The following is a 25,838-nucleotide window of genomic DNA, read 5'->3' as shown; positions in this document are numbered from 1 at the left end:
CACTACAGTTTTGAAGAGTAGCGATGATTATATATAATCTGAGTGTGTTGTTTTAATTATGTTGTTATGAATTTTTACTCAGTGTCTTGTGTTTATTGAAAAGCACTCTATAAATAAAATGCATTATCACAATCTGCATGATAAATAATACAAATAGTAATATTATTAATAATAATAATAATAACAATTAAAACCCAGTGCTCCCATGGATGAGATACATTCCTTTATTGTAATTAAAGTTCTTAAACGTCTGTTCTGACGCGCAGCAGGAATGTCAAAGAAAAAAGATTGTATTTAATCTGCTCAGATAAAGAATTGAATAATCTGTGAAAAAAAATTATAATAATAAAATCAACTGAAAATTCTCAACCATTGCACATCATTTAGGCGACAAATAGATAGAAATCAATACAGTTTTATATGATTTAAGATAGAGGAAAAGTGAGGGCTAAAAAATATATCTATATTTCCAGTTTTTATTTGAACATTTATGTAATGTCAGATTTGGAGCTTCTGATTTAATTTTAATTATGACATGGGTGAAAATTCAAACAAATTCAATCAAGAACAGTTAATACCCAACTATAGCCCTCACACTGAACACAGGAAGAGATATGAAGCTGCTTTGGACACACACACACACACACACACACACACACACACACACACACACACACACACACACACACACACACACACACACACACACACACACACACACACACCTGACAATCCCTCACTTCCTCTACACACAACAGGAAGTCCTTCATCTGCAGTGGTAGCTTGTTTGTAAAAATGATAAACAAGCGCGATGAATTTTTATTTCCTGTTTACTTTGATTTGACCGAGATGAACTTCTATCGCACTAGTTTAACTCTGATGATTCCAGAAAAAAGGCAATGAGGGGAAAACATAATCAAGTTTTGCTTATAGATATTTTGTCTTCTTTTTCTACATTCAGACTGTTTTGTGATATTTACATATTGCCCATCCTTAAAAACTGAGTGGCTCTCACTTTAACAGATTAGGTTATGATCATTTAACAAGTAATGTGGCCTAAAAATGCTTTGTAAAAAATATTTACTTCCATTTTTACTGGTTTTCCACCTGGCAAAGTGATTGACCTGCTAAACCTAAATGTTACACTAGCTATATGGAATGAAAATGTCCTAACACTTTAAAAGTAAAGGTCAAGAAATTATTTGCAAATGACCAAATCAAGGCTGTTAGGTGTTTTTTACGGTAGTAAAAAACAATAATGATAACTTTTCTAGGTTTGGAAATGTTCATTAGACAGAAACAAGTGTTGCCTTCACTTACGATCATACAGCAACAAAAAAAGGCTCTTGTTTTGTCATTTCAGTGAAGCGGAAGTATTGGGATTGAACAGGTGAAGGTGAAGTACAAGACCACAAAATAACCAACAGGATGGAGTCAGTCGTCCTTCATCACTGACTCCGGATCAATTTCACAGCTTATTCCAAAATAAAACCGCAGATAATTTGAACTCTCAGGTTTGATTTGGGGAGATTTTGTTGTAAAAAATCCTATCATGTTGAAATGTTTACAGATGAAAGTCAATAGCTCATACTGCAGGATAACTGCAGTAACATGTTCACATTCAAGTTTCAAACACAGCTGAAGGAAATTTGTTTCTTTAAAATACAAAATAAAAGATTCAAGATTTAGGTGAGAGGTCAACTACAACTCCCAGATAACACTGCAGCAAGACAAGTCCAATCAGAGACCTTCAGATTGTTGTTGCCGGGTGGGAAATAGCAGACTAAAGAAACAAGAAAACGTAAATATTTGTATGTTTATGCTACAACTCTTGAATTCCCAGTTTTTATTGTACCACATTTCAAACTTAAGTATGACACCCTGACAATTTTATGATTTTTTACTTTTTATCCTTTTTTACTTTTTATCCTTTTACATTTTTATGACGGAAATGTACGGAAGCCGACAGGCGCAAACACACTACAACGGCCCAAAACACATCCAGTAAAAGAAACATGCTCGATTTTCTGAAAAAAGGAAAATATAAAAACACAAACACACATTTCATCAAGCTGGTTATTGTTTTCTAAATGCTTTACATATGGTCAATGTTGTTTTGGAACATTTGTGTTTTTATATTTGCATTGTTTTTGAAGGTGCAGTCTGTTTCTTCTAATATAAATGTAATTGTAGCGCTTTTGCACCCATCGGCCCTCGAAAAAATGTGCTTCCATACATCTAACGACCAAACTAATGGAGAAAACGATAACATCTTTACCGTGGGTTGTGGATATCGGTCTTTGTTGAGGAATCTTAAGAAGAAATCCTTAAAAATAATCTCAAGTAAAATTTGACAGTGAAATTCCTCAACATTCACCCATTCCCTTTGTGTCTGGTGGTAAAAGATAAATGAACAAAGTGCTCTACGTTGTAAAAACTGACACCATGTTTGAATCTGTGAGGAGAGGAAAGCCATCACCAAGGTCATAACTCATGCTGCGTTCATGTCGTACGGGATTTTAAGCTTCAGGCTGGAAAATAACACTCAATGCAGCATTAGATGAAATTCCCCACGGGAACTCAAATTGACAATTAAGAATTTTGCCTTAGAAGGAGATTGTACGTGAAGGGCAAAACTTAAATGATCTTACAGTATTATTGTAAAATAATCAAGTAGGAGAAAAACAATATTTCAGGACAGACGTGAACGCAACACTGAGTTCGGAAAGTAAAAGCATAAAACAATTATAAATTCAAGGGAGTTCTGTTGTTGATTTTTTAAACCGCAGAAAAGATCCTTGGAGATTCACTGTCTTCACTTCTCTTCCTCACTCTGGGCAGAAACATGAGGAGGAGGGTGGCAAAAGTGGGAGAACCGGTGCATTGTGGGTAGTGTAGTTTGACCGGAGCCAGTCAGGACTGTCTGTTGTGTTGGTGCGGCTCTATGAGATGGCCTTAGCCTCGGGTAAGAAAGCATCCCAGTATTTAATCAGCTGTAAGAGGAAAAGACAAACGTTTTGTTATTGTGCCTTCAATCTGTTTTGGTTTTATATGCGTTTCAAATGAGTATTGTTCAACATTTCTTTTCTTTTTGAAATGTGTATATGTTTGAGCAAGTTTGTGTCTGCCTTCTAAAAATAAATTACACGTCCCTTCAATTATTTAGAATAATATAAGAATGATGTCCAGGCCATACACTTTTTTTATTTCCATTGAGTTTCAAAATGGGAACTTTCACACAACTATTGGCATCAATAAACTTCCATAGATTGTGATATCTTATGTTATTAGATTTTACTAATCTAAATACAAGAGTATATATTCAACTTATTTAATGAATAATTATTATGCTAAATCTTATAAATATTGTGCATTTTACAAAAAAATAACAATAATAATAATGTCTTTACCTGCTGTTGTGTCTGAGCCAGTGACTCCAGGTATTTGATTATAATCGCTTTAAAGTCCTTCACTCTCTCTTTCTGTATGAATGAAAGTCAAACATATTGACAAGTTGTTTTTTTCCAGAGAACTTCAGGAATCATTTATTTCACACTTATTCACTCATCAACAAATGCTCTCACCTCAAACCTGCTGACTTCTTTGCGTATTGTTTTGGAGATTTGTTCAAACTCTCTTTCTCCTTGCTCCACCTTCCCCTCCAGCTGGAACACAAACAGAGGGGGGCAACATTTAGAATTTGCATTTAAAATCAGCATTTAAGACAAGAACGCTTTTTTTTTTTTAAACCAGCATTTGTTTGCATCAATTAAACAAATTTTGTTAAAATGACCCCAAAAGTAGTTTGGTAATTAAGACTTTCATGTATTTTTACTCGTTGGCTGACATTTAATAATAATACATTTACACCTGAACAATGTTTCTGCACAGAGGCTATAGAGTGGTGCAGGGATGACATAATTTCCGGGGCTGAAACAGAAGTGAGCATCACAAGAACTCCCTCAACAAAAAGCAATGGGATTTCGCCCTTGGATTTCGGTATATTGCCCAAAAAAAAGATCTGTGGCCAACACACGTTTATGATACTTACACGTTTGGTTCGGCAGGATAATTTCCACATATTAAAACCACTTTATGATATTTTTAATCGTAGATGTAATAGCCAGAAGTAAAAAGCTAACATTAGGCTATAAAGGATCTACAGCACAGTTGCACATCTCCACCGCTAAGCTAAAGGCGGCTAACGTTCGGAGTGATGACTGTTAGAAGTCCCATTTAGTCACTGTAAAAGCTACAGATATTTACGAGCACAGGTGGTAGAAGTACTCAGATCTTGTACTTGAGTAAAGTAGAAGTACTCAGATCTTGTACTTGAGTAAAAGTAGAAGTACCAGAGTGTAGGAATACTCTGTCACAGTAAAAGTCCTGCATTCAAAATGTTCCTCCAGTGAAAGTAGAAAGTACTCTCATCTAAATGTACTTAAAGTAGCGACAGTAAAAGTAGTCATTGTTTGATTGGTCCATTTCAGAATAATATCTCTGATATGTTTTATAATTATTGATCATTAAAGTGTTCTCAGAGCTGGTAAAGGTGCAGCTAGTTTGAATGGCTTTGTATACTGCAGGGTAGCTGCTGGATTTACTCCAGGTGAACTAAAGTCTGATTTAAGGGTTGATCATATTTACCATCATTAATCCACATCTGTAAAGTAAAGGTAATAAATAAATGTAGTAGAGAAAAAGCACAGAGTAGCATAAAATGGAAATATTCAAGTAAAGAACAAGTACCTCAACTTTGTACTGAAGTAGAGTACTTGAGTAAAAGTACTTAGTTACAGAACACCACTGTTTATGAGTGGGGTGTTTAGAGATGTTATGTCCTAGAACTAAATGTTAAAATCTCATAAACCCAGACCTTAGTCCAGGCAACTAACCAAAAACATGATTGAGGGAACACAAAGTGCTAAAATATTGACTTATTTCTGGGTTTAGGACTCATCCTGAACCACTCTATACCATCCTGATCGATTATAAATCCAGAATTACTATATTTAACAAAATACATACTCCACTTAAAACAGCAGTGAATAAGATCGAGAATACTAATTTGTAAATGAACCGCTTTAACTGTGAGAATGTGAGCGTTAAGAAACACTCATTTTGATGACTCATAAATCGTAGATCTCGTTAAGTCTTCCTTATTTTACAAAACATACATAACAATTTCACAAATTTACCAGAAATGTGTAAAATTCTTTTTTTAATTTACAGTTCGATGATGGTTTGTTGCTAAGAAAGACAACTTGACACTTTTAAATACTTTAGCTGAAAACATGAAGATCATTTTCTGCTTTAAATTTCCAACATTTGTAAACGTGAACTTTAAATTTCATGAAATAATTCATTTTGCATATGTACTTCATTCAATGGAACATCTCGCTTAATAAGAGGTGAAACGTGTAGTCCAGATGAAGTTTAATAACTGTTATTGGTATTTAGCTAACACACCAACCACACTGTTAAATTAGTCATTAAAAGGCTGAAATAATAATGGGAATTAATAAGATTAATCCTCTATGCCCTGTGAGACAAGTGGATGCACATCTACGTGATCTAAGTGGTCACATGAAAGGGTTTGTCCATGATTTCATTTTGAAGTTAACATGTTGAACCTAAATGAACAATTTTAACACTGACGTTCAGAAAATGATCATTCCAAAACGGAAACAAAGAAAGGAAAATTGATCTTCACTGAAAAACTTCTTCACGTGACTTAGGACTGACAGCAGGAATGCAACAAAACTACGGAAACAAACAAAAAATGAACGGTGACATTAAAATAATTAACCCAGCAGAGGTGAATGTGAAAATCAAAACGGTGCAATGACGCAACTAAAAAGGTGTGAAGCAGGCTGTCAGACAGACAGACAGACAGACAGACAGACAGACAGACAGACAGACAGACAGACAGACAGACAGACAGACAGACAGACAGACAGACAGACAGACAGACAGACAGGTCCTACCTCCTCAATCTCCTGGTTGCAGGAAGGCATGGCAGGGAAAATGCAACAAAATTTAAAAGAGGCAGGAAAAATGTACGGAGCTTCCAAAATCATAAAGGAAGATCCGGAGACATGAGAGCAAACACTGAGGAAAAATCAAGTCCCAAACCAAACCAAAGCCCTCCCTGAGACTCTAAAACACCAGATAATGTTAGACATTTTAAACCGGAAGAGATATGAAGAATTTTGATCTGTGAATGTTTCATTTCACGTTATTTAGCTGACACTTTTAAGTGACCTCCCACACTTTAATGACATAGACTCACCTACAGAAGTAATTTGGCGTTCAGTATCATACCAACAAGGTCTTATTATTGTGTTTATTTTGAGCATAGTTCCTTATTTAAAGCAATAGTGTAATATCCTGGAAAACACATCAGTTTTCCTTCTTTGAGAAGATGGATTAAACAGTAGTGCTGGATGTAGCAACACATAACTCATTTCAATTTATTTTAAACATATAGAAGAGGGAATGGAAAATGATTTAATGTTATAAACATAACAAAATAAAATGATCATACTGCAATTTTTAAACAGGATCTGTACCAAACAAGTATTTTTGATTGAGTCTGTAGAATAGTGTTTGTAGTACAGACAGCTACACAATACTTCATTCAGAATTATATTTTCACTTATTCTGGTTTTACCAAATATTGCGTAACACTGATTAGTTTTTTTACTAGCCCATACATTCAAATTTGTATTTAGTTGTGCAGCCCTAATATTAAACAACAAGCACATTTCTTAGTGTGGTGCCGAAGTATGGATGCAGTTAGCCTAGCTTAGCATAGAGAATGGAAGCCGGGGGAAACAGCTAGCCGGGTTCAGTATGGTAACGTGGTTTTAGGGGGAATAACATGGTGGACCTGTAAATATCCAAAATACTAAACAACTCATTTCAAATATGGGAATTAATGTTGCGAATATTAGTTCCAAACCCATGTCTTTTAACTGCTCAATGTTTCTGAACAAGAAACAAACAAGGACTTTAATTCTAGCGAAATAAAGCAGAGGAAGAAAAAGCACATTCTTAAATTTAAGAAGCTGCTTTGAAAAAGAGGATTCATTCATTTTAACTGAATAAATTGTATCTGAGAAAAGAGCACGCAAGAGTTCATCCCCTCAAGGCGTTACAATGAATCAATATGCGGTGGCTTTCATTTTTATTTTATATTATGTATTTATAAATAATTGAACATTTAAAAATGTTTAACTGTGATGACGGTTTTTCTCTCTATCACCAGGGAAAGACTTTTTCTTTATTGTTCAATTTACTTGTACATTTCTTAGTTTTTCCTGATCTACAAATTGCTAAATTAAAGTCTTCTGTGTATAAGAAATATTGGTATATTCCTTTAATAAAATGCATTCAATTGAACTGAAATTCAGGTGCCTCAAATTCTCAGGAAAAAAAAATCCGATAAAATATTTTGCAGGATCAGTGTCTTTGTGTGCTCAGCGGCAGGGTTTCTAACTCTGGCTGTAGTTCCTGTGTGGAGCCCATAGGGGACAGTGTGGGCTCACAATCTGACAGCAGAATCCAAACCCTGCTGCATCTCTGAGTTTTAAAAGCTGGATATTATTTAGGGTTCATTTAAATGTTAATGAACATTAAATATAAATGTAGATAAAGCATGATTTCCTTTTTACATTTTATACCAACCTGTTCCGTCCTGACGGTGGATCCTATTTTTGGTACCTTGTCTGTTTCGATTGTCTGTATGAATGGGGAATTAAATAAAACTGGAATATTGATCCGGTGAAATGAAGACCAATTTTTGGTGCATGTAAATGGTCTGCAAAGGCTAAAAATAATAAAATCATTTTGTATACGCTGTAATTTAACCATTGCAGTGAAAGTCAATGAAAATGTATTCATAAATGCAGTTATGTAAGAACACAACCAAAAAGAGTGTCTTATTATGTACATACTTTGAAATGAAAAAAGATATGGTGACACTTAATGCAGTTATAAAAAAAGGTTTTAATAATCTACAGAACTCATCATCCTTTAAATCTAATTTAAGTCTGGATGAATCAGGCTTTGATGCATGATTTGAACATTGTTGTTAAAATAATATAAATTGATTGTTATGTGTGAAGACATATTGGGCTTTAATGAAGAAATTGCCGTAGATTGATACAAACCACAGGTCAAACTACATAATGGAGTGAAAATGAGTTACATTTTTTTGAGTTGTGGCCAAATGTCAAATAACAACGAGGGATGTTTACCGCGTTTTTGCTTTTTGGCCAGCTGTAGCTCAGTCTATAGGGACTTGGCTTGGGAAGCGGAAGGTCATGGGTTCAAGTCCCGCATCAGACAAAGTATGGAGACTGTATTAAAGCTGCCGACTGCTCCTTAAACTGTTATGAGTTAAATGCATTGACCACATTTCTCTGTGTGCGGTGAGGAATATATATTTGTAATTATGAAAGCATTTAATTCCAATCCTCCATCTCGGAAATGTTTATTATCCTTTTCACAAAACCTAAAACATCTTCTGGACTTTTAAAGAGGCCCTGGTCTGCTTTTTTTTTAGATTCCCTGGAGTTTCTTATATAGGTTTTTGTGCATGTAAATGGTTTGCAAAGGCTAGAATCCCAAAGTTCCCACAAGAGGGAGTTTTTCTCCCACACACTCTCCCCCTGCCTGAAAAGCCTCCATTGGACTCCTGAACATCACTTTGTAATATTTGTGCACCTATTGGCTAGCGCTCCAACACCATGTACGTGATAGGCGGGACATCTGTAAGAAGTTGACCAATCACAACAGAGCCGGCCAGCTAAACAAACAGAGCAGACTGGGCTCTGGTTTCAGACAGAGGGTGAAAAGAGGTGCTGCAGCACAGGCAGTATGAGAAAAATAAAGAGCTTTATGAACATTAAAGCATGGAGACATGTCCCAGTAGAGGCAGGAAATACAAATATGGAATATGGAAATGAGCAAAGTAGGGCTCATGCCCACAAAATCACTCTTTTTATTTAGATTGTTTACTCTTAATGTATTTACAGTCCTTCTCTGTAGCGTAACTGTGTTTGTGTAGCAGCTGTTCAGGGTTTCCAGCACTAACAGCAGCAGCGTGAAGTAAAAGTCTTTTTTTTTTCTCCAGAAAAAAGCCTGTGTGTGTTTTCTGTTGGCTGTTGTCAAGCCGTGAACCAAAACCCGACTCCTGACGGGCAGCAAAACTGTTGTCGGCTCCAAATAAATGTTGGGTTGTAACTCTACTGCGATCTGTCCTCGTCTGCAGCTTCTGACAGCCTCCCCCAAAACTCCACCCCCCACCCCGTCCTCCTCCCAAAACCCCACATCTGACAGCTCCTCCACTCTAATACCAGACCCCCAACCATGCCAGCCGTCTGTACGAGGGTGTGTGTGAGCGGTTTCCTGACAGGGAGGATGAATTTGTGTGGTGACAGCTTCAACAGACTCTCTAATAAAGTACTTTTCTACTGCTCTTGTTTGTCGTACTGAGTTGAGTCTACAGATTGGAGGAAAACAAGATTTTTATATATATAAAAAAAAAACGAGATAAAAACTTTTCACATGACTGAACTGTAAAGGTGCGCTTGTTTTATCTCACTGGTGAGCCACAGAGGGAGGAGAGCAATGTTTTACACCAGATTGAGAAGCACTCACTTTTGCCATGTTTATCATTTAATATTACAACTATAAATATAGCACATAATTAACCAGTAAAGATCGTAAACATAGGCTTAAGGATGAAGATATTACTCAGGTCAATTAAATGTGTGTCATGATTACAGATTAAAGGACTAAACAATCACTCCGCCATCATTCCTTGAGATCAGCCTGGTATTTACTTTGTTATTAAGATGTGACTGCTGTTTATTTATATCTTTTCTTAGTTAGTTTATGACAGTAAAGCATGGGTTTTTTTTATATGCTTCTTTTTGATTGTCATTTTCATTTGTTTATTATTCCTTTTGGAAGCTGATGTCACATTTAATTATCTTTCATGTCTCATGTGCTTTTCAAATTATTTTTTTAACTGAAACTCTCACACTTTTTTTAACGTATGTTTATGGTAGCATTTGTTTAAATATTAATTGTACGGTTTATTCTACCTTATATGGTGTCTACGATTATATATATATATTATATTATATTTATCCTATTTTTACCTCGTGCAACGCCCTGTAAGCATGCGGCACAACAATTCCCTAAATTTGGGATCGATACAAATATTAGTTAATATATTCCTTTTTGAAGTGAAATTTTAAATATGCAGTAAAGGGGCCCCATTATGCTAATGTTCACATTCATATTTGTATTTTGTGCCTCTACTGTGACATGTTTCCCTGCTTAAATGTTCAAAAAGCAAAGAAAGAGAAACTCCCTCTGGAGGGAACTTTGGGATTTTAGCCTTTGCAGAGCATTTACATCCACAAAAAGTTGTTCTTCACTTCATTGGACCACAGTTCCAGTCTTTATGTCCTGTGCGTCTCACCTCTCTGATCTCGTCTTTGGCCTGCTGCAGTTTGTCTGGTTTGTTGTTGAACTGCAGTTTGGCTTCGGCTTCCCGTTTCTTCTGCAGGAGCATCTGACTGTCCTGCCACTTCTGCCACGTCTTGATACGATGGTCAAACACACCCTGCACACACAAACACAGAGTTTAATATCCCAGAAATACAAGATCAATAAATTCATTGTGGTGTCAGTTGACCTTGACAAATATAATTGCTTTAATCACAACAATAATAATATGGGATTAATCATGACTAGTCACTAGTTAAATACTAGTATTAACTAGTGTTTTGGAGGGAGATAAAACAAATACACATGCGGTGTTGTGATAAAGAAAGGCTTGAGAAACTAGTAACAGGAAACAAAGGTTTTTTACCTTATTATAATATGGCTTCTGAATTATTAGCATGAGGTCTGACAATTTCCCGCCACTTATCTAAAGCATTCCTCCTCTTCCTCTGACTTTTCATGACGATTAAGGGTTTCTTCTTCTTTCTAAACCACGGGTCAGTTTTAGTCACAGTTTTTAATCTGGGTTCAAATAGGGGCCAATCACAACACTCACAGGTCAATATACATCAATCTAACCAATCTACTGCAGTTTTTCTCTACTTCACTCTAGTTCTACACTACTCTATTGTAGTTCTACTCTATGCTATTCCACTCCTCGGTCCTACCTGCACTCAGGTGTTCGGTGTCCAGCAGCTTAGACAGCAGGTCAGTAGTTTAGCAGAACAGACTTTTAGTTATGACTGATTTTAACTTCAATGTCCTATATAAAACGGTATTTGTTCAGTAGAGAACTTAAAAAGGCTTTTGCTGTGTCTCAATGCACTTACATATGTTCTTACATGTGCTATTTTGAGTGCATAAATGGCAAAATGAACTATGATTACCCTGATGTAATGGTCAAAAAGTTCAGTGGTGAGCGCTGGACACTTCTCACACTCAATGACCGCAATCTTGGCTTGGAAGTTTCATGAGCAGCTTTGTCAACACAGCATTATACAGGTAAACGTTTTTTTCACTATTTAACAATTGTACCACAATACTGGTGTTGAAATGAAGCCAATGCTAATTGTACTGGGTTAATCAAGCAGTCTGTTTTTATTACCTTATTATTTTACAGATGATGATTGAGCTAGCTAGCTAACAGTAACAAACGTCAAAATGCAATGGAATTGTTTGGCACAATTGAAGCATACCATTTTACAAAATCCTTTGCTGTATTTTATACGTTTTTGTCATTTCAGTTTTTTTATATATTTATTCCTGTCTTTTGAAAAAGAGAGAAAAAAAAGGCGAGATTTGAGAAAACACTGCCCATGGATGTATAAAGAGAACGGCATACAGCGTTGAATGCAGGACCTGGTTCATTCCTATGAAACTTTCTCAGTGGCGCGTGAAGCCAAATGGTCTGAATGTCGGAAACAAAAATACCAATGGATCATGCACAATGACATTTCCCTAAGCCCCGCCTCCAAACGCCTCCATCACAGCAGCATCATTTCTTTTCTTGGCTCAGTGAAATGAATGGAGAGGGAAAATATGTCTTTAATTGGCTTTTAGCGCAAATAACATTTTTCGGATTTGATAATTAACTAACAGCTTATTTAGCTAAAACGTATTTACTGACGTCTAAATCGCTATGCAAGACAATGGGAAAAAGTCTGAAAAGGAAGACATAGTTCCACCGTTTGGCCATTACGAAAATTCGCACAAATGCCCACCTCCCTTCCTGGGGGATTGCATGACATGGCAGTGTGCTAAGTGAAGTATGCAAATCAAGACCCAGTATTAGTTTGTAGGGTTTGCCAGCTCATAAACCCTATTGTGAACCTGGAAATGTTGAGTACCCCACAGTTTAATGTAAGAAATGTATAGCAGGGGTCCCCAACACATAGAAACTGCCGGATGCTAAATTGCATATGTTGGGCAATTGGCTCAATTAGCATAAATTGCATTAATGAGCATTACAGAGCTTATGCAGACAATCATTTTAAAAAGTGCTTTGCCGCTTCGGAACATTTTGGAGTGGTTTTAGAGGTTATTGAGGATGTTGTATCCATTTCTGACATTTTCAGGATCAAATATGGCATTTATAACCAGAAACTATATTTGTATTCCCGGAGAACTGATTTTGATGAATTTTTAGTCGATTTTAAAAGAGTTTTAGGGGACTAAAAACTGCTATTTGTTATCCTAATAATGTCAGAAATAGACTTAACATCCTCAGTAACCTCAAAAATCAGAACAAATTGCTCCAAATGGGCAAAGCCATTTTCTAGCTATTGTCCGCTTAGGCTAATTAATGCAACTAATGGTAATTATGCAAATTGCCAAACATATGCAAGTTAGCATCCTGCAGCGTCTATGTGCTGGAGACCTGTACTTTACATTTCTAACATAAAACTGTGGGGTACTCAACACTTCCGGATTCACAGCGCTGGCAAGTAGACTAATGTTCCATCAGACTCGTACCTTGACAGCAATGATGAGGCGGACGTAGTCGCCTAGTAGCTCGGAGAAGAGGTAGAAGTCTGCGTTGGCCTGGTCCTGGTGCAGCTGGTCGATCTTCTCCTCCACCTCGGCCAGCTGAGACAGAGCCCGGGACAGAGCCGTGTGGTCCTCGCTGTTCCCCAACATGGCCGCCGACTTGGCGAACTGCGCCGTGTTCACTGACAGCTCTAGAGAGCAGAGGAGCGGAGCAACTCAGTCTGGTACCAGAACATGATGCGGTATTCTTGAGAAGTAAATATCTGATTTCATTTATACAAATATCGGTTACAAATAATGTAATTTCTGCTCTAAAATTAAAAAAGGAACAATACATTAACTCACATTAAGCGACGACTTTTCAAGAAAATATTAAAGTAGTACAAATTTACAGTAATTCCATATTTTTCACCTGTGGATTTAATGCTCAGCTTATTTATAAAAAAATGTATAAAAGATAATAATATTAATAACATTATATGTTAGCTATTTATTTAAAAGGTCTGCAAAAGCCCGGAAGGGAACAAACGCTGTTGTTACATGCCCTGTAGAAACACCAAGTTTAACTTTTATTTTGAAAATCCAGAGAAGCAGTTTATTCACACACACACACACACACACACACACACACACACACACACACACACACACACACACACACACACACACACACACACACACACACACACACACACACACACACACACACACACACACACACACACACACACACACACACACACACACACACACACACACACACACACACACACACACACACACACACACACACACACACACACACACACACACACCTTTCCTGTGACAGACCAGAGACTCCACACTGGCATGAAGTTTCCTCAGCTGAACATCCAGGTTCTCGAAATGCTGCTGCTTCTCCTCAAACCACTGAAAGACACACACATATACAATCAATTTCTCCCAACCTCCTTAGTTCAGATTCCCTTTCTCCACTTCCTTACTTTGTTATCTTCATCATTTCTTCACACCCTCCTATTTACTTTATTTCCAGGTTTACTCTCTTCCTTTCTTTCCTCTTCCTCCCAACTCTACCTGTACCTGCTTCCTTAGTTCTTATTCCCTTTCCTCTCTTCTTCCTGTACCTCCTCCTTCCTTCTAACCTTATCTCCTTCTTCTCCCCTTCATCCTTCCTTTCTTCCCATTTCCTATTTAATTTCTGCTTTCTCTTTCCATACTTATTTCCTCCTCCCTATTTGCCTTTTTCAAGTTTGCTAGAGCCACACTTCCTTACTTGTTATTTCAGCTTTCCTTACTTCCTTTCTCCCCGGCTTCCGTCCTTTCCTCCATACCTACCAAGACCTTGGTTGGGGGGTTGGATTATTCTTGATACTTGAACACACTTAAAGAAAAAGAAAAGCCTACAGCACAGCTTTCCATTAACAGGCTTTAATGATTTTGGAGGAAGAGTGAAATATTTCAAATGCAAATAAGTTATTGGGCCTTTTCATCAACTAAGATTTGTTAGATAATGTTTTCAAAATGTTATTGACTGAATTTATTGGATACATTGAATTATTACATTAACACTGTGTAATATATTTTGACATATATATTTAAGAGGTTCAATATAAAACAAGTATTCCATTATACTGTGTGAACTAGCTGAGGGCCAATCAAAAATGTATCTAGAGAATCTGAACAGCCCTTATCATGGCTGCCACTTGGGTACTTCGGGTCATTTCACTCCGTTGGGAACTTTCCTAAGCTACACTGCCTGGCCATAAAAAAAAGGTAACACACTCTAATATTTGTTGGACCGCCTTTAGCTTTGATCACGCAATCGCTGTGGCATCATTTCCACAAGCTTCTGCAATTTCACATTTATTTCTGTCTTGATTCATTTTTCGCCAAGATCTTGTATTGATGACGGGAGATTCGGACCACTGCGCAAAGTCTTCTCCAGTCTGTCTCATGCTCCCTGAACCACTCTTTCACAATCTGAGCCCGATTGATCCTGGCATTGTCATTTGGAACATGCCCGTGCCATCAGGGAAGAAAAAATCCATTGATGGAATAACCTGATCCTTCAGTATGTTCAGGTAGTCAGCTGACCTCATTCTTTGGGCACGTTGCTGAACCTAGACCAGACCAACTGCAGCAACCCCAGATCATAACACTGCCCCCACAGGCTTGTACAGTAGGCACTAGGCATGATGGGTGCATCACTTCAGCCGCCTCTCTTCTTCCCCTGATGCGTCCATCACTGTGGAACAGGGTAAACCTGGACTCATCAGACCACATGACTTTCTTCCCTTGCTCCAGAGTCTAATCTTTTTGCTCCCTAACAAATTGAAGTAGTTTTTTCCGATAAGCCTCACTGACAGCTGCTTTTCTTACGGCTACACAGCTGTTTAGTCCCAGTCCCCTGAGTTCCCTTTGCATTGTGTGTGTGGAAATGCTCTTACTTTCACTATTAAACATAGCCGTGACTTCTATTGGTGTTTTTCTACCATTTGATTTCACCAAACGTTGAAGTGATCGCCGATCACGATCATTCAAGATGTTTTTCCGACCACATTCCTTCCTGGAAGATAACGTTTCCCCGCTGTCCTTCCAGTTTTTAATAATGCGTGGGACAGTTCTTATCCCTATTTCAGTGGTTTCAGCAATCTCCTTGGATGTTTTCTCTGCTTGATGCATGCCCATAATTTGACCCTTCTGAAGCAGATTAACGTATTTTCCACGACCACAGGAAATGTCTTTTGACATGACTGTTTAACAAATGAGAAACTACTCACTGCATCAGTTAGGGTTACATAACATGCTGCCAGCTGAAACATAATCACCCATGCAGTAATTATCCAATGGGAGGCTGTTACCTATTTGTTGAGTTAAATCCAGGTGGTGACCTTTTTTTTGGCAGGGCAATATTAACAATTCGACCGCAACCCTCCTCTTCCTTGTCTATCCTCTATCCTCTCTCCTCTCTCCTCCCTTCTATCCTCTCTCCTCCCTTTTGTACTCACAGCATCTGACTCGTTCATCTTGATGGTCATCTTGTTGACGGCATCTGCGGCCTTGTTGACCATTCGCAGGAGCCCGGCGCTGCTCAGAGCCTGAGTGCTGACCGCCCGCGGCAACTGGACCAAAAAAACAACAAACAAACAAACAAACAAACAAACAGGATATCAGGGTTTACAACTGCACTAACCCCCTTGGCAGTGTTTTAGAATAGATTTACAATTTGTTAATGTTACAATCTCCTCCCATACCATGATCATTTAATTGTTTCTTCTTTACCATAGTGTATCATTATTTTGTTTCATTAACGTGTGCTATTTTTTTAAGACCTTATTGAATTTTTCAGACTATAAACAGCAAACAGCACAATAAACATCAGCACCAAAATAGGTTTATTTTTGGACATTTCCCAAAAATGTGGAGGTGATCTTCTTCTCCAACAAGCATTCTCTAACGATGCTAAATATATTGCGAACACAATTCTTCCAATTAAATCCACGACAGTATCTGGAACATGTAGAGTCGTTTCACTTATTGAGTGTTTTCTCATTTAGTTCTTTGTGTGCTTGCCTCTTTATTTGATATGTAATTCTACTCGTTTTCCTTTTGGATTGTATCTACACTGTTCTTTTGCTGTTATAAACCTGCAAATATCAGTGTTAGGATTTCTGATGATATTTTACAAAGAAACTTGATCAATTCAGCTTAAAGTCAATTTCATCAGCATCCATCCTATCCTAATATATTATCCAAATCATTTTAAAAAGGGACAGATCCCCCAAAAATTAAAACAACACCTCAATGAAACGTAACACTTCCAGCACTGGTGTTTCTCAATAAAAGTATTCCAATAGCTGGACGAGGTCCCTCCTGTTGCTGACAGCTTTTTGTCAACAGGAATACAGATATTGTAACTTGACTTTCTGAATTTGTAGAAATCCATTATCTGACGCTTCTTTCCTTTACTGTATGTCACGTTTTTTTATGTTATTGTTTGTTTTTCCAGTGTTACCGTTTCTATTTCTTCCATCCTTTCTTTGTCAGTCACTCGCTCATTTTCTCAGTGCCTTAAACGTCTTTTCTCACATGGTGATTCAATTCCCTGCTCTTTCAGGCCAAATGAATTAATTGAGATAGTTTTAGGGTCAGAGAGAGCCTTTATTAGAGATACAGTGGTGAAAGGGGGATAGAGGAGATCACACTGCGCACGGACACTTCATATGGGCCGCCAGCTCTGACAACCGTGCTTTTATTGTCAAAATCTTGCCATCTTTTACATTTGTTTCATCCTCTGTCTTGATCTACAGTGGGGCAAAAAAGTATTTAGTCAGCCACCAATTGTGCAAGTTCTCCCATTTTAAAAGATGAGAGAGGCCTGTAATTTTTATCATAGGTATACCTCAACTATGAGAGACAGAATGAGAAAAGAAATCCAGAAAATCACATTGTAGGATTTTTAATGAATTTATTTCAAATGATTGTGGAAAATAAGTATTTGGTCAATAACAAAAGTTCATCTCAATACTTTGTTATATACCCTTTGTTGGCAATGACAGAGGTCAAACGTTTTCTGTAAGTCTTCACAAGGTTTCCACACACTGTTGCTGGTATTTTGGCCCATTCCTCCATGCAGATCTCCTCTAAAGCAGTGATGTTTTGGGGCTGTCGCTGGGCAACACAGACTTTCAACTCCCTCCAAAGATTTTCTATGGGGTTGAGATCTGGAGACTGGCTAGGCCACTCCAGGACCTTGAAATGCTTCTTACGAAGCCACTCCTTCGTTGCCCTGGCGGTGTGTTTGGGATCATTGTCATGCTGAAAGACCCAGCCACGCTTCATCTTCAGTGCCCTTGCTGATGGAAGGAGGTTTTCACTCAAAATCTCACGATACATGGCCCCATTCATTCTTTCCTTTACACGGATCAGTCGTCCTGGTCCCTTTGCAGAAAAACAGCCCCAAAGCATGATGTTTCCACCCCCGTGCTTCACAGTAGGTATGGTGTTCTTTGGATGCAACTCTGCATTCTTTCTCCTCCAAACACGACAAGTTGAGTTTTTACCAAAAACTTCTATTTTGGTTTCATCTGACCATATGACATTCTCCCAATCCTCTTCTGGATCATCCAAATGCCCTCTAGCAAACTTCAGACGGGCCTGGACATGTACTGGCTTAAGCAGGGGGACACGTCTGGAACTGCAGGATTTAAGTCCCTGGCGGCGTAGTGTGTTACTGATGGTAGCCTCTGTTACTTTGGTCCCAGCTCTCTGCAGGTCATTCACTAGGTCCCCCCGTGTGGTTCTGGGATTTTTGCTCGCCGTTCTTGTGATCATTTTGACCCCACGGGGTGAGATCTTGCGTGGAGCCCCAGATCGAGGGAGATTAGCAGTGGTCTCGTATGTCTTCCATTTTCTAATAATTGCTCCCACAGTTGATTTCTTCACACCAAGCTGCTTACCTATTGCAGATTCAGTTTTCCCAGCCTGGTGCAGGTCTACAATTTTGTCTCTGGTCTCCTTTGACAGCTCTTTGGTCTTGGTCATTCTGTCTCTCATAGTTGAGGTATACCTATGATGAAAATTACAGGCCTCTCTCATCTTTTTAAATGGGAGAACTTGCACAATTGGTGGCTGACTAAATACTTTTTTGCCCCACTGTATATCTTCACAACATGTATTCATTTGCTTTTGTTTTGTATTCTCTCGTCTCTGTAACTCTATTACAGCTGGCCCCCCCTCCCCTTCCCGATTGTAATGTGTCCCACGTTCAACCTTCAGTCAGATTTAATGCGTGCCGAGCAACTTTAACAGCCCCAAAAACCAGCTAAGAACCCACTCTGAAAACGCCCCGATGTCCGTCTGAAAATAGGCTCATTTTTCTTCATTTTGGCAAAGTTTACTTTTCTCCAGGACATGCAGCGTTTTCCTCTATCGCTGGAGCACATTTACCCCCCTCCCATTCCAATCTCATTTAAGTGGAGCGGCAGCAGCCAGGGGGACGGCTTGGTCCCAAAGGCCCTTCGGAGGGTAAATGAGTAAAGGCAGGTGGGTTGGGGGGGGGGATTTAGCTTTGAATTGCAACCAGTTCCCCCCCTCCCTCCCTCCCCTGGTTGTGTTTCATTAAGTGGGCCAGACAGTAGCTACGCTCGGTCAAGCGTCCGAGTGATTCATCTGTTAAATCTGTGACACGGGGCCATTTATTGTTGTGGCTCCTTCCCAACGCAATCCCACAAACTGTTAGGCAGAGGGGAGGGGGGTGAGGAGTGGGACAGTTTGAGCCAACAAGACGAAGTGTTACAGAGGATTTAGTCTGAGTGGACAATAAAGCCAGGAAACAGGAAACGGCGGACTCTTAAACCCGAGGCAGTTTTTACAGGCGCGTTGGGTTGACCTTGTCTGGACGTTCCGCTGCTTGTTGGGAAAAAGCCGTGAAGAAAACTCAGACAGAGTTCTTGCGGTTATTTTGGGGGGGGGGTTGGTTATTTGGCTTTCCCCCATTTCAGACAGTCCATCAGTTATTTTGTCAAGAGTGAGGACCTGTGTCTTCATTTTTTAGGCCCTTTTTGTTTGACTTCATCATAATGACAGAAAAGTCCATTTGTTGAAGCAGATCAGCGGGGCGAACACTGAATGTTTCTTCCAGTGACTGCTTTAAAATGGTACAATGATCGTCCTGCTAGCTCTGTGGTTGTCAGCCTGAGCGGTGAAGCTCATTCACACAAATTGTGAGAGCGGGCATCTTCAGTTTGGTGCTCATAGTGAAAAAAATATATATAATAAAATGTAGTAGTCTAAATAGATAGGTGAAAGGCAAGGAAGTGTTGCTAGTCAGTCTTTTAAAAGCAGGCATACATTGTCAAGATATCCTGTCATACAGACAATAAAATAAAACAAGGAACGTTTTTTTTTTTTTTTCAAACTTCTGGTCAGATTAGCAATCGGCAGTATTGTGAATATATTAGTTACCAGGGGATTGACCATTCATAACCCACTGACCATTCCACTGGGGTCGACTGTACTGTAGCTCCACTTTTAGTAATCCTCTCAGAAGAACAAGGGCTTTGATGAGTTTCAAAATATATATAGTGCCTATATATTCCTTTAGTCAAATGATATAAGTTATCAAGAAGGAGTGTGTGGGAGATAAATTACCTCTGGAGAAACTTTGGGATTTAACACCCACCAAAATAATAACATGATTTTATCATGAGACATTGCCCACTTTCACACACTGTTTGCTCTTTTTTCTGGGCCATTTTTTAGTGTATGCTGGTTATTGTTAACCTTCTGGCAACGTTTGCAGGTCATGTGGTGAAGTTCTATTCTATATATTTATTCACGCATCCAAATCTCAGTTTCCAAGTTTTGTTGATTTCGGCAGTGAAGCACTGATGAAGCAGACGTTTGTAACTATCAGAGCAGACTCTTCGAGGGTAACTGGACTTTCGAAATCCCTTCAGTAGGAAAACAAAGAGGAATGGTTCATCCTTTACCTCTGAGCTTTCCAGAAACTGCAGCACGTCGGGATCTTTCAGCAGGATGGGATGCTTCACTGTTCTCATCAGATACCTGAAACACAAAACAGATACCATTTATCATTATGACCACTTTTGTATCTACAATTCATAAATCTTCCCATTGGTTGTTGTAGAAAAAAGGATTCTTATTTAAAGATGTAAACTTCCTTGACCCTTAAATGGGCAATATATAAATATTTTAGAAAATAAATTTAACACTGCACCCAAATCACACCCATGTTATACCGTTATTACACCCTTATTTTACCCATATTACGCTGTTATTAGACCCATGTAACACCTATATTACAACCATATCACTTTTGCCACATCATTACACTGTTATAACACCCATGTTACACCATTGTTATACTCTTATTATTTTATTTATCGTTTATTTGGTAGGGACAGATACAATATACATTGACAGACTGAAAACAGCTATCAGATGCAAGTATCATTACACCCATATTATACCCATGATACACCAATATTACACCTATGTAGCATAAATAGTACAACCATATTACACCGTAATTACATTGTTATTAGACCTATTTCACATATGGCCAGAGTCTGTCAAATGACTGAATTTTGGAGAATAGAAAAAACATTGAAGGGTTGCACCAATGTAAAAAAAGCTCTTCCTGTTATAATTTCAATTCAAAACACACAGAATAAGTCCAAATATAAATGTTATTAATACAGCCTTAGAGTTACTTAAGATTCAACCACAAAGATAAAAAAAAAACTTTCTTAAAGGAATGATTATGACTTTTATACAAAAAGAAACACCCCTAAAAAGAAATGAAAATAAGAAAGAAACATTTTAATGTCTGTGTGGTTGAGTGTGTGTCCATCAGTGAGGAGTTCTGCAGCTCTGAGCTCTATCAGCTGTCACTGGCTGACCTTCCTGTCAATCAAACACCATAAGTAAAGGGCAGCAGAAGGTCAGTCCCGCCCCCCTCCCTGCTCTGGTTCCACAAGTCAAAAACAACCTACATACAGTTTTTAATCTGTTTATCTTTCAAAAGTATTTCCGTTTACCTCCTTCAGTTTGTAATCCACTCTGAACCTTCCTTTATTTAAATAAAAAAGGGGAAAACCAAAAAATAACTTCAAATTAAACTTAGTTCATAAAATAATTGAAAGTTCTTTAAATCGAGTCCAATTAAGATATTTGGGTTTCTTTAAAGCCCTGGATATTTTCATCTCAAATGTATCACATTATTAAAACAATCTACACAATAAGTGTCTTTTAAGAAAATCAAATCATATTATATTTTTATATATTTCCAACCTTTTTTATGTAGATTGCAGTTACCGTTTCAATCCCAAACAAAACATCATTTTAAAAAGCTCCCTTTAACATCTATACATTTTTTCTTGTGACCTTGAATGCACCGCAGAGGATGAATTTAAAAACTGATCCTACTCACAGCTGCATAACTTTGTGTATCAATATAGATTGTGCTGCATAATGAAAAAAAAGGATTTTTAAATACACATTTTGCATGTTTTATGTTTTGGTTCATCTACCAACTAAAACACATATGATTAAAGTGTCTCTGTAATGTTGTGTTTTTAATATCTTCCTCTTATCGTACCTCTCCAGTGCCGACCTCCTCTTCTCCACAAACTCATTGGACGACTGGTCCTCCTTCCCCACCTTCACCTTGGTCATCCCTGCAGGAGAATACACGCACATTACTTTAACCGATTAGCATCCGGGACGACAACACCATGCATAGGTCTGACCCGTCAGCGCTGACAGCGTACACAGCTCATCTTCTATCAAGTTCACATTTACATAAAATCTGCAACAAATGCTTTATAGGGTCAAGTCAGGTGTCTGATAAATCCAGTCTATATATGCAATAGTCTTTCATCTTCATTTGTAGAAAGTATTAGAAAGTCCTACTAAAATACTAATAAAGATTTATTTGTATAGCAGTTTTCATACACAATATGAAAACACACAACATAAGGACATAAAATAAGACATTCAATTCAAGTCAAACGTGAAAACCTTTAACAGCATGTGCACACGATACATAGTCCATAGAAAACAGGAAGGAAAGAAAGTATAGAATAAATACTTAAGAAAAGAAAATAATAAAGAAAGTAAAAATATCCAAAAGATACCCAACCCCAAAGACATAAAACAAAAAGAATAAATAAAAGAAAATAATACAACAAAATATATTTTTATTGTAACAAAAACATTGTCTTATAATTAATTATTTTTTTACCTCTGCTCATAGAGAGCTAAAATAAATAAATGAGTGTATTCAGCTGCTGTTAATAAATGTCAAACAAGTTTGGCTCCAATGTTTTCTGGTAGGGTGTTCCACAGTTTGGGACAGGGTTTTAAATCATACTTTAAATATTTAAAGAGTCCACTCCTGACACAGGAACATTTAACAGTAGAGAACCAGAGAAACAGGAGGGATGCTTGTGTATGAAGGGTTAGTTTTGAACATGGAGAACTAAACGCTGTACCATGGTTCAACCAGACTTAGATTAGATTAGATTTAGCATTAACATCAATTAATATAGTAGTAACACTGAAATGACTCATAATGCAGTCCACATAATATTTATAATTAATAATCCATTCATGTGAACATTATCCTTATTTTCTGCTGCTAAAGGTGGAGCTATCTTTAATGACTTTTACACTTCCATGTATCTTACCCTTCAGATTTTAATTCATTTTTTTTATCAGTTACATGAAACTGCAAATCAACTAGTAATTAATCTAGTAATACAAATGTAGTGAGTAAAGATTTCTTCCAATTTGTAATGGAGTAGAAGTATAAAATTGCACAAAATGGAAAACACTTTTTCGCTTCCCGCCCCCAACACTATTGATACAGTTGGTATATTACATATGATGCCTTATTTGTACTGTTTTAATACTGTTAAATTAGCTTTTAATGAAGTAAAATGAAAACACCAACATTACAGCAGATTCCATACCTTTCAACTCGGGTTTATATTGTTATATTTATAAAGTTTGAAGTTGTTTGCCGCCTTTAACAATGTACCTGAATGACACTTCCTCAGTTTGAGAATAGCTAGTGTGAGAGAGTGTGTGGTGAGGGCTTCACTTACCCACAATGCTTTTCTCCGGTGCGGGGGGGACGATGTAGCCTACGTGCAGGTACTTGGAGGCCAGTTTACTGTGCAGACCCAGAAAGTCACTGAAACGCCTTTTTACTGAGAACTCGTGGCTCTGAAACAGAGACATGGACGTCTGGACGAGAGACAGAGAGAAGACATGTGATCCTGCAGCAGTTCTGTTTTCAGATATTCTCCCTGTGGCTGCTTGTTAATTTCAAACAGTGGTTTATGTGCATGCTTATCATAGTTAGCATGCTAATGTAGACTGTGCTTTTCTTCTCGATTTTACATTTGTTTTAGTATTTGGAACATTCACATTAAACGTAACCACCACTGGTTCTTGACATTCTCCTACTATGGCATAAAATGCAGGCCTTTGTCCAGACACCTATTATGATAAAGTCCATTTAGCGTTATAGGTGATCTTCAATACAATATAAAAGTGTTTAAGGGGAATTCATTTCACAGGACAACATTGACCGGATAGATTTAAATTGTCAAAGTCCGGTAAATTTCACCCCATGAAAAAATAAAAAAATGACACATGTAAAGGTAAAGATCTAAGAACTGCAGATGTGTTTAAGGGGACTTATTTTCGATGGACAACTAGGACCGGAGAGATTCATATTTGCTGGTTTTTCCCGGTTAATGTCCGATGAATAGCGGCTGAGAGAAACACTGTAGAGAGAACATATGCTTCCGATTCAGCTAAACAGATCTGTTCCTAAGGTAAATATAATATTTAACCTCAACCATTTCTGTGTCCGTGTCTTAATGTATTTCTATTGTGTTAATGTTGTGAGTGTATAAGGTTTCGGATCCACGACAGTGCCATCCTCAAACTTCACTCTTGTGGTACAGAGCAGCAGATGTGTCGGACATTTTCATATTCTCACCTTGACTGACACTTTGTAAGCCATGTACGCATTCATCCCGTCTCCTGGAACACACGCACACACAAAACACACCTTTACTTCATCAGCATAAGCAGTAGAATACACACACACTACGCAAACAGTACCAAAGGATGAATAGACACACTAGAATACACTCAGCTCTGGTTCAACTGGTTCCTTGAGTGTTTCAGCTGTTTTATTTACCGTCTTCTTTGAGCGTGTTTACACAAAGGGACGGACAAGTGAGTTCAGTGAGTCAGAGCTGATAGCAAAGTCCTGCTCAGTAATGGTGATCATGTGTTCTGATGCCTTCCTGTAACACACTTCTGTTTTATGGTACATTTTGGAGTAGAAACCAATGATTGTGCACTTTGTGATCATTTCGATGACCTTTTCTCCAATGTGTGTATTCTGGAGCTGTAAGGCTCGATGTTCATGACTGGTTTTATGGGGTCGGATCAGTCTCAAAATAAATAAATGCACACAGAAGGATTCACAAGAGTAATTTATATATAAATGTCTGCATCCACACAAATGCTTAAAGCATTATATAAATCTTAAAACATTTCACAAATATATTTCTGAGCCACATACAAATGGTGCAAATAAAAACCCTTTTTTTGTGTGTGAATCTCTGCATTTTGCCGCTAGATTCACAAATGCATTTTTTTAAAGAGGGATGTGTCTGGGTACCACTTTACAATAAGACTACCCTTATAAAGAGTTTAGGAATAGTTTGTAAATCATTTCTGAATTAGGTTGTGAACACTTTATAAATCATTAATAACTTAATAAACAATCAACAAAACATCAAGATGGATGGGGGAGAATCAACTCAGTGAACAACAGATACCGAGGATGCTGATGATGAGACGAAGTAAGCTACGTAGCCAATATAAGGCTTAGTCATCTTGCCAAATAGTGAGCCTGTGTTGATGTATGAAAACTATGTTAGAACTGGTTATAAATGGTGCTTAATGATTAATAAAGTGTTTACAACCTAATTGATAACCTTATTATGAATCCTTTATAAGGATAGTCATATTGTAAAGTGGTACCAGTCTCGGTAGCCAATCAGATGTCTACTTCATTTTAGAGATTCACACAAAAAGCGTTTTCTATTTGTAATATTTGTATGTGTCAGAAATATATGTGATACCTTTTCACATTTATAAAAAATGATAAGACTTTGTGTGTGCATTGAAAATATTTGTGTGGATGCAGACATTTATATATAATTCCCAAATTACATTAGTAAATCCTTCTGTTTGCATTTATTTATTTTGAG

At 37.6% G+C, this 25,838-nt stretch overlaps 1 protein-coding gene across 1 annotated transcript in view; it reads right to left on the bottom strand.

Moving 5' to 3' along the window:
* Positions 1–210: 210 nt before the first annotated feature.
* Positions 211–25,838, bottom strand: part of snx2 (sorting nexin 2) — a 35,766-nt gene continuing 10,138 nt past the window's right edge. The window contains exons 5-15 of the mRNA XM_063896296.1: positions 24,551–24,594; positions 23,646–23,787; positions 22,136–22,214; positions 20,505–20,580; positions 16,020–16,133; positions 13,827–13,920; positions 12,997–13,202; positions 10,499–10,642; positions 3,585–3,665; positions 3,411–3,482; positions 211–2,993 (exon numbers count right to left, since the gene is read on the bottom strand). Of these exons, the coding sequence (XP_063752366.1) occupies positions 2,943–2,993; positions 3,411–3,482; positions 3,585–3,665; positions 10,499–10,642; positions 12,997–13,202; positions 13,827–13,920; positions 16,020–16,133; positions 20,505–20,580; positions 22,136–22,214; positions 23,646–23,787; positions 24,551–24,594 (1,103 nt within the window). The 3' untranslated portion in view covers positions 211–2,942. The remainder of the gene's footprint in view (positions 2,994–3,410; positions 3,483–3,584; positions 3,666–10,498; positions 10,643–12,996; positions 13,203–13,826; positions 13,921–16,019; positions 16,134–20,504; positions 20,581–22,135; positions 22,215–23,645; positions 23,788–24,550; positions 24,595–25,838) is intronic.

The sequence above is a fragment of the Eleginops maclovinus genome, chromosome 12 (genome assembly GCF_036324505.1).
Source record: "Eleginops maclovinus isolate JMC-PN-2008 ecotype Puerto Natales chromosome 12, JC_Emac_rtc_rv5, whole genome shotgun sequence".
Classification (NCBI taxonomy): Eukaryota; Metazoa; Chordata; class Actinopteri; order Perciformes; family Eleginopidae; genus Eleginops; species Eleginops maclovinus.
The sequence above is the reverse complement of the archived record's forward strand: the minus strand, read 5'-3'. Positions and strand labels throughout refer to the sequence as shown.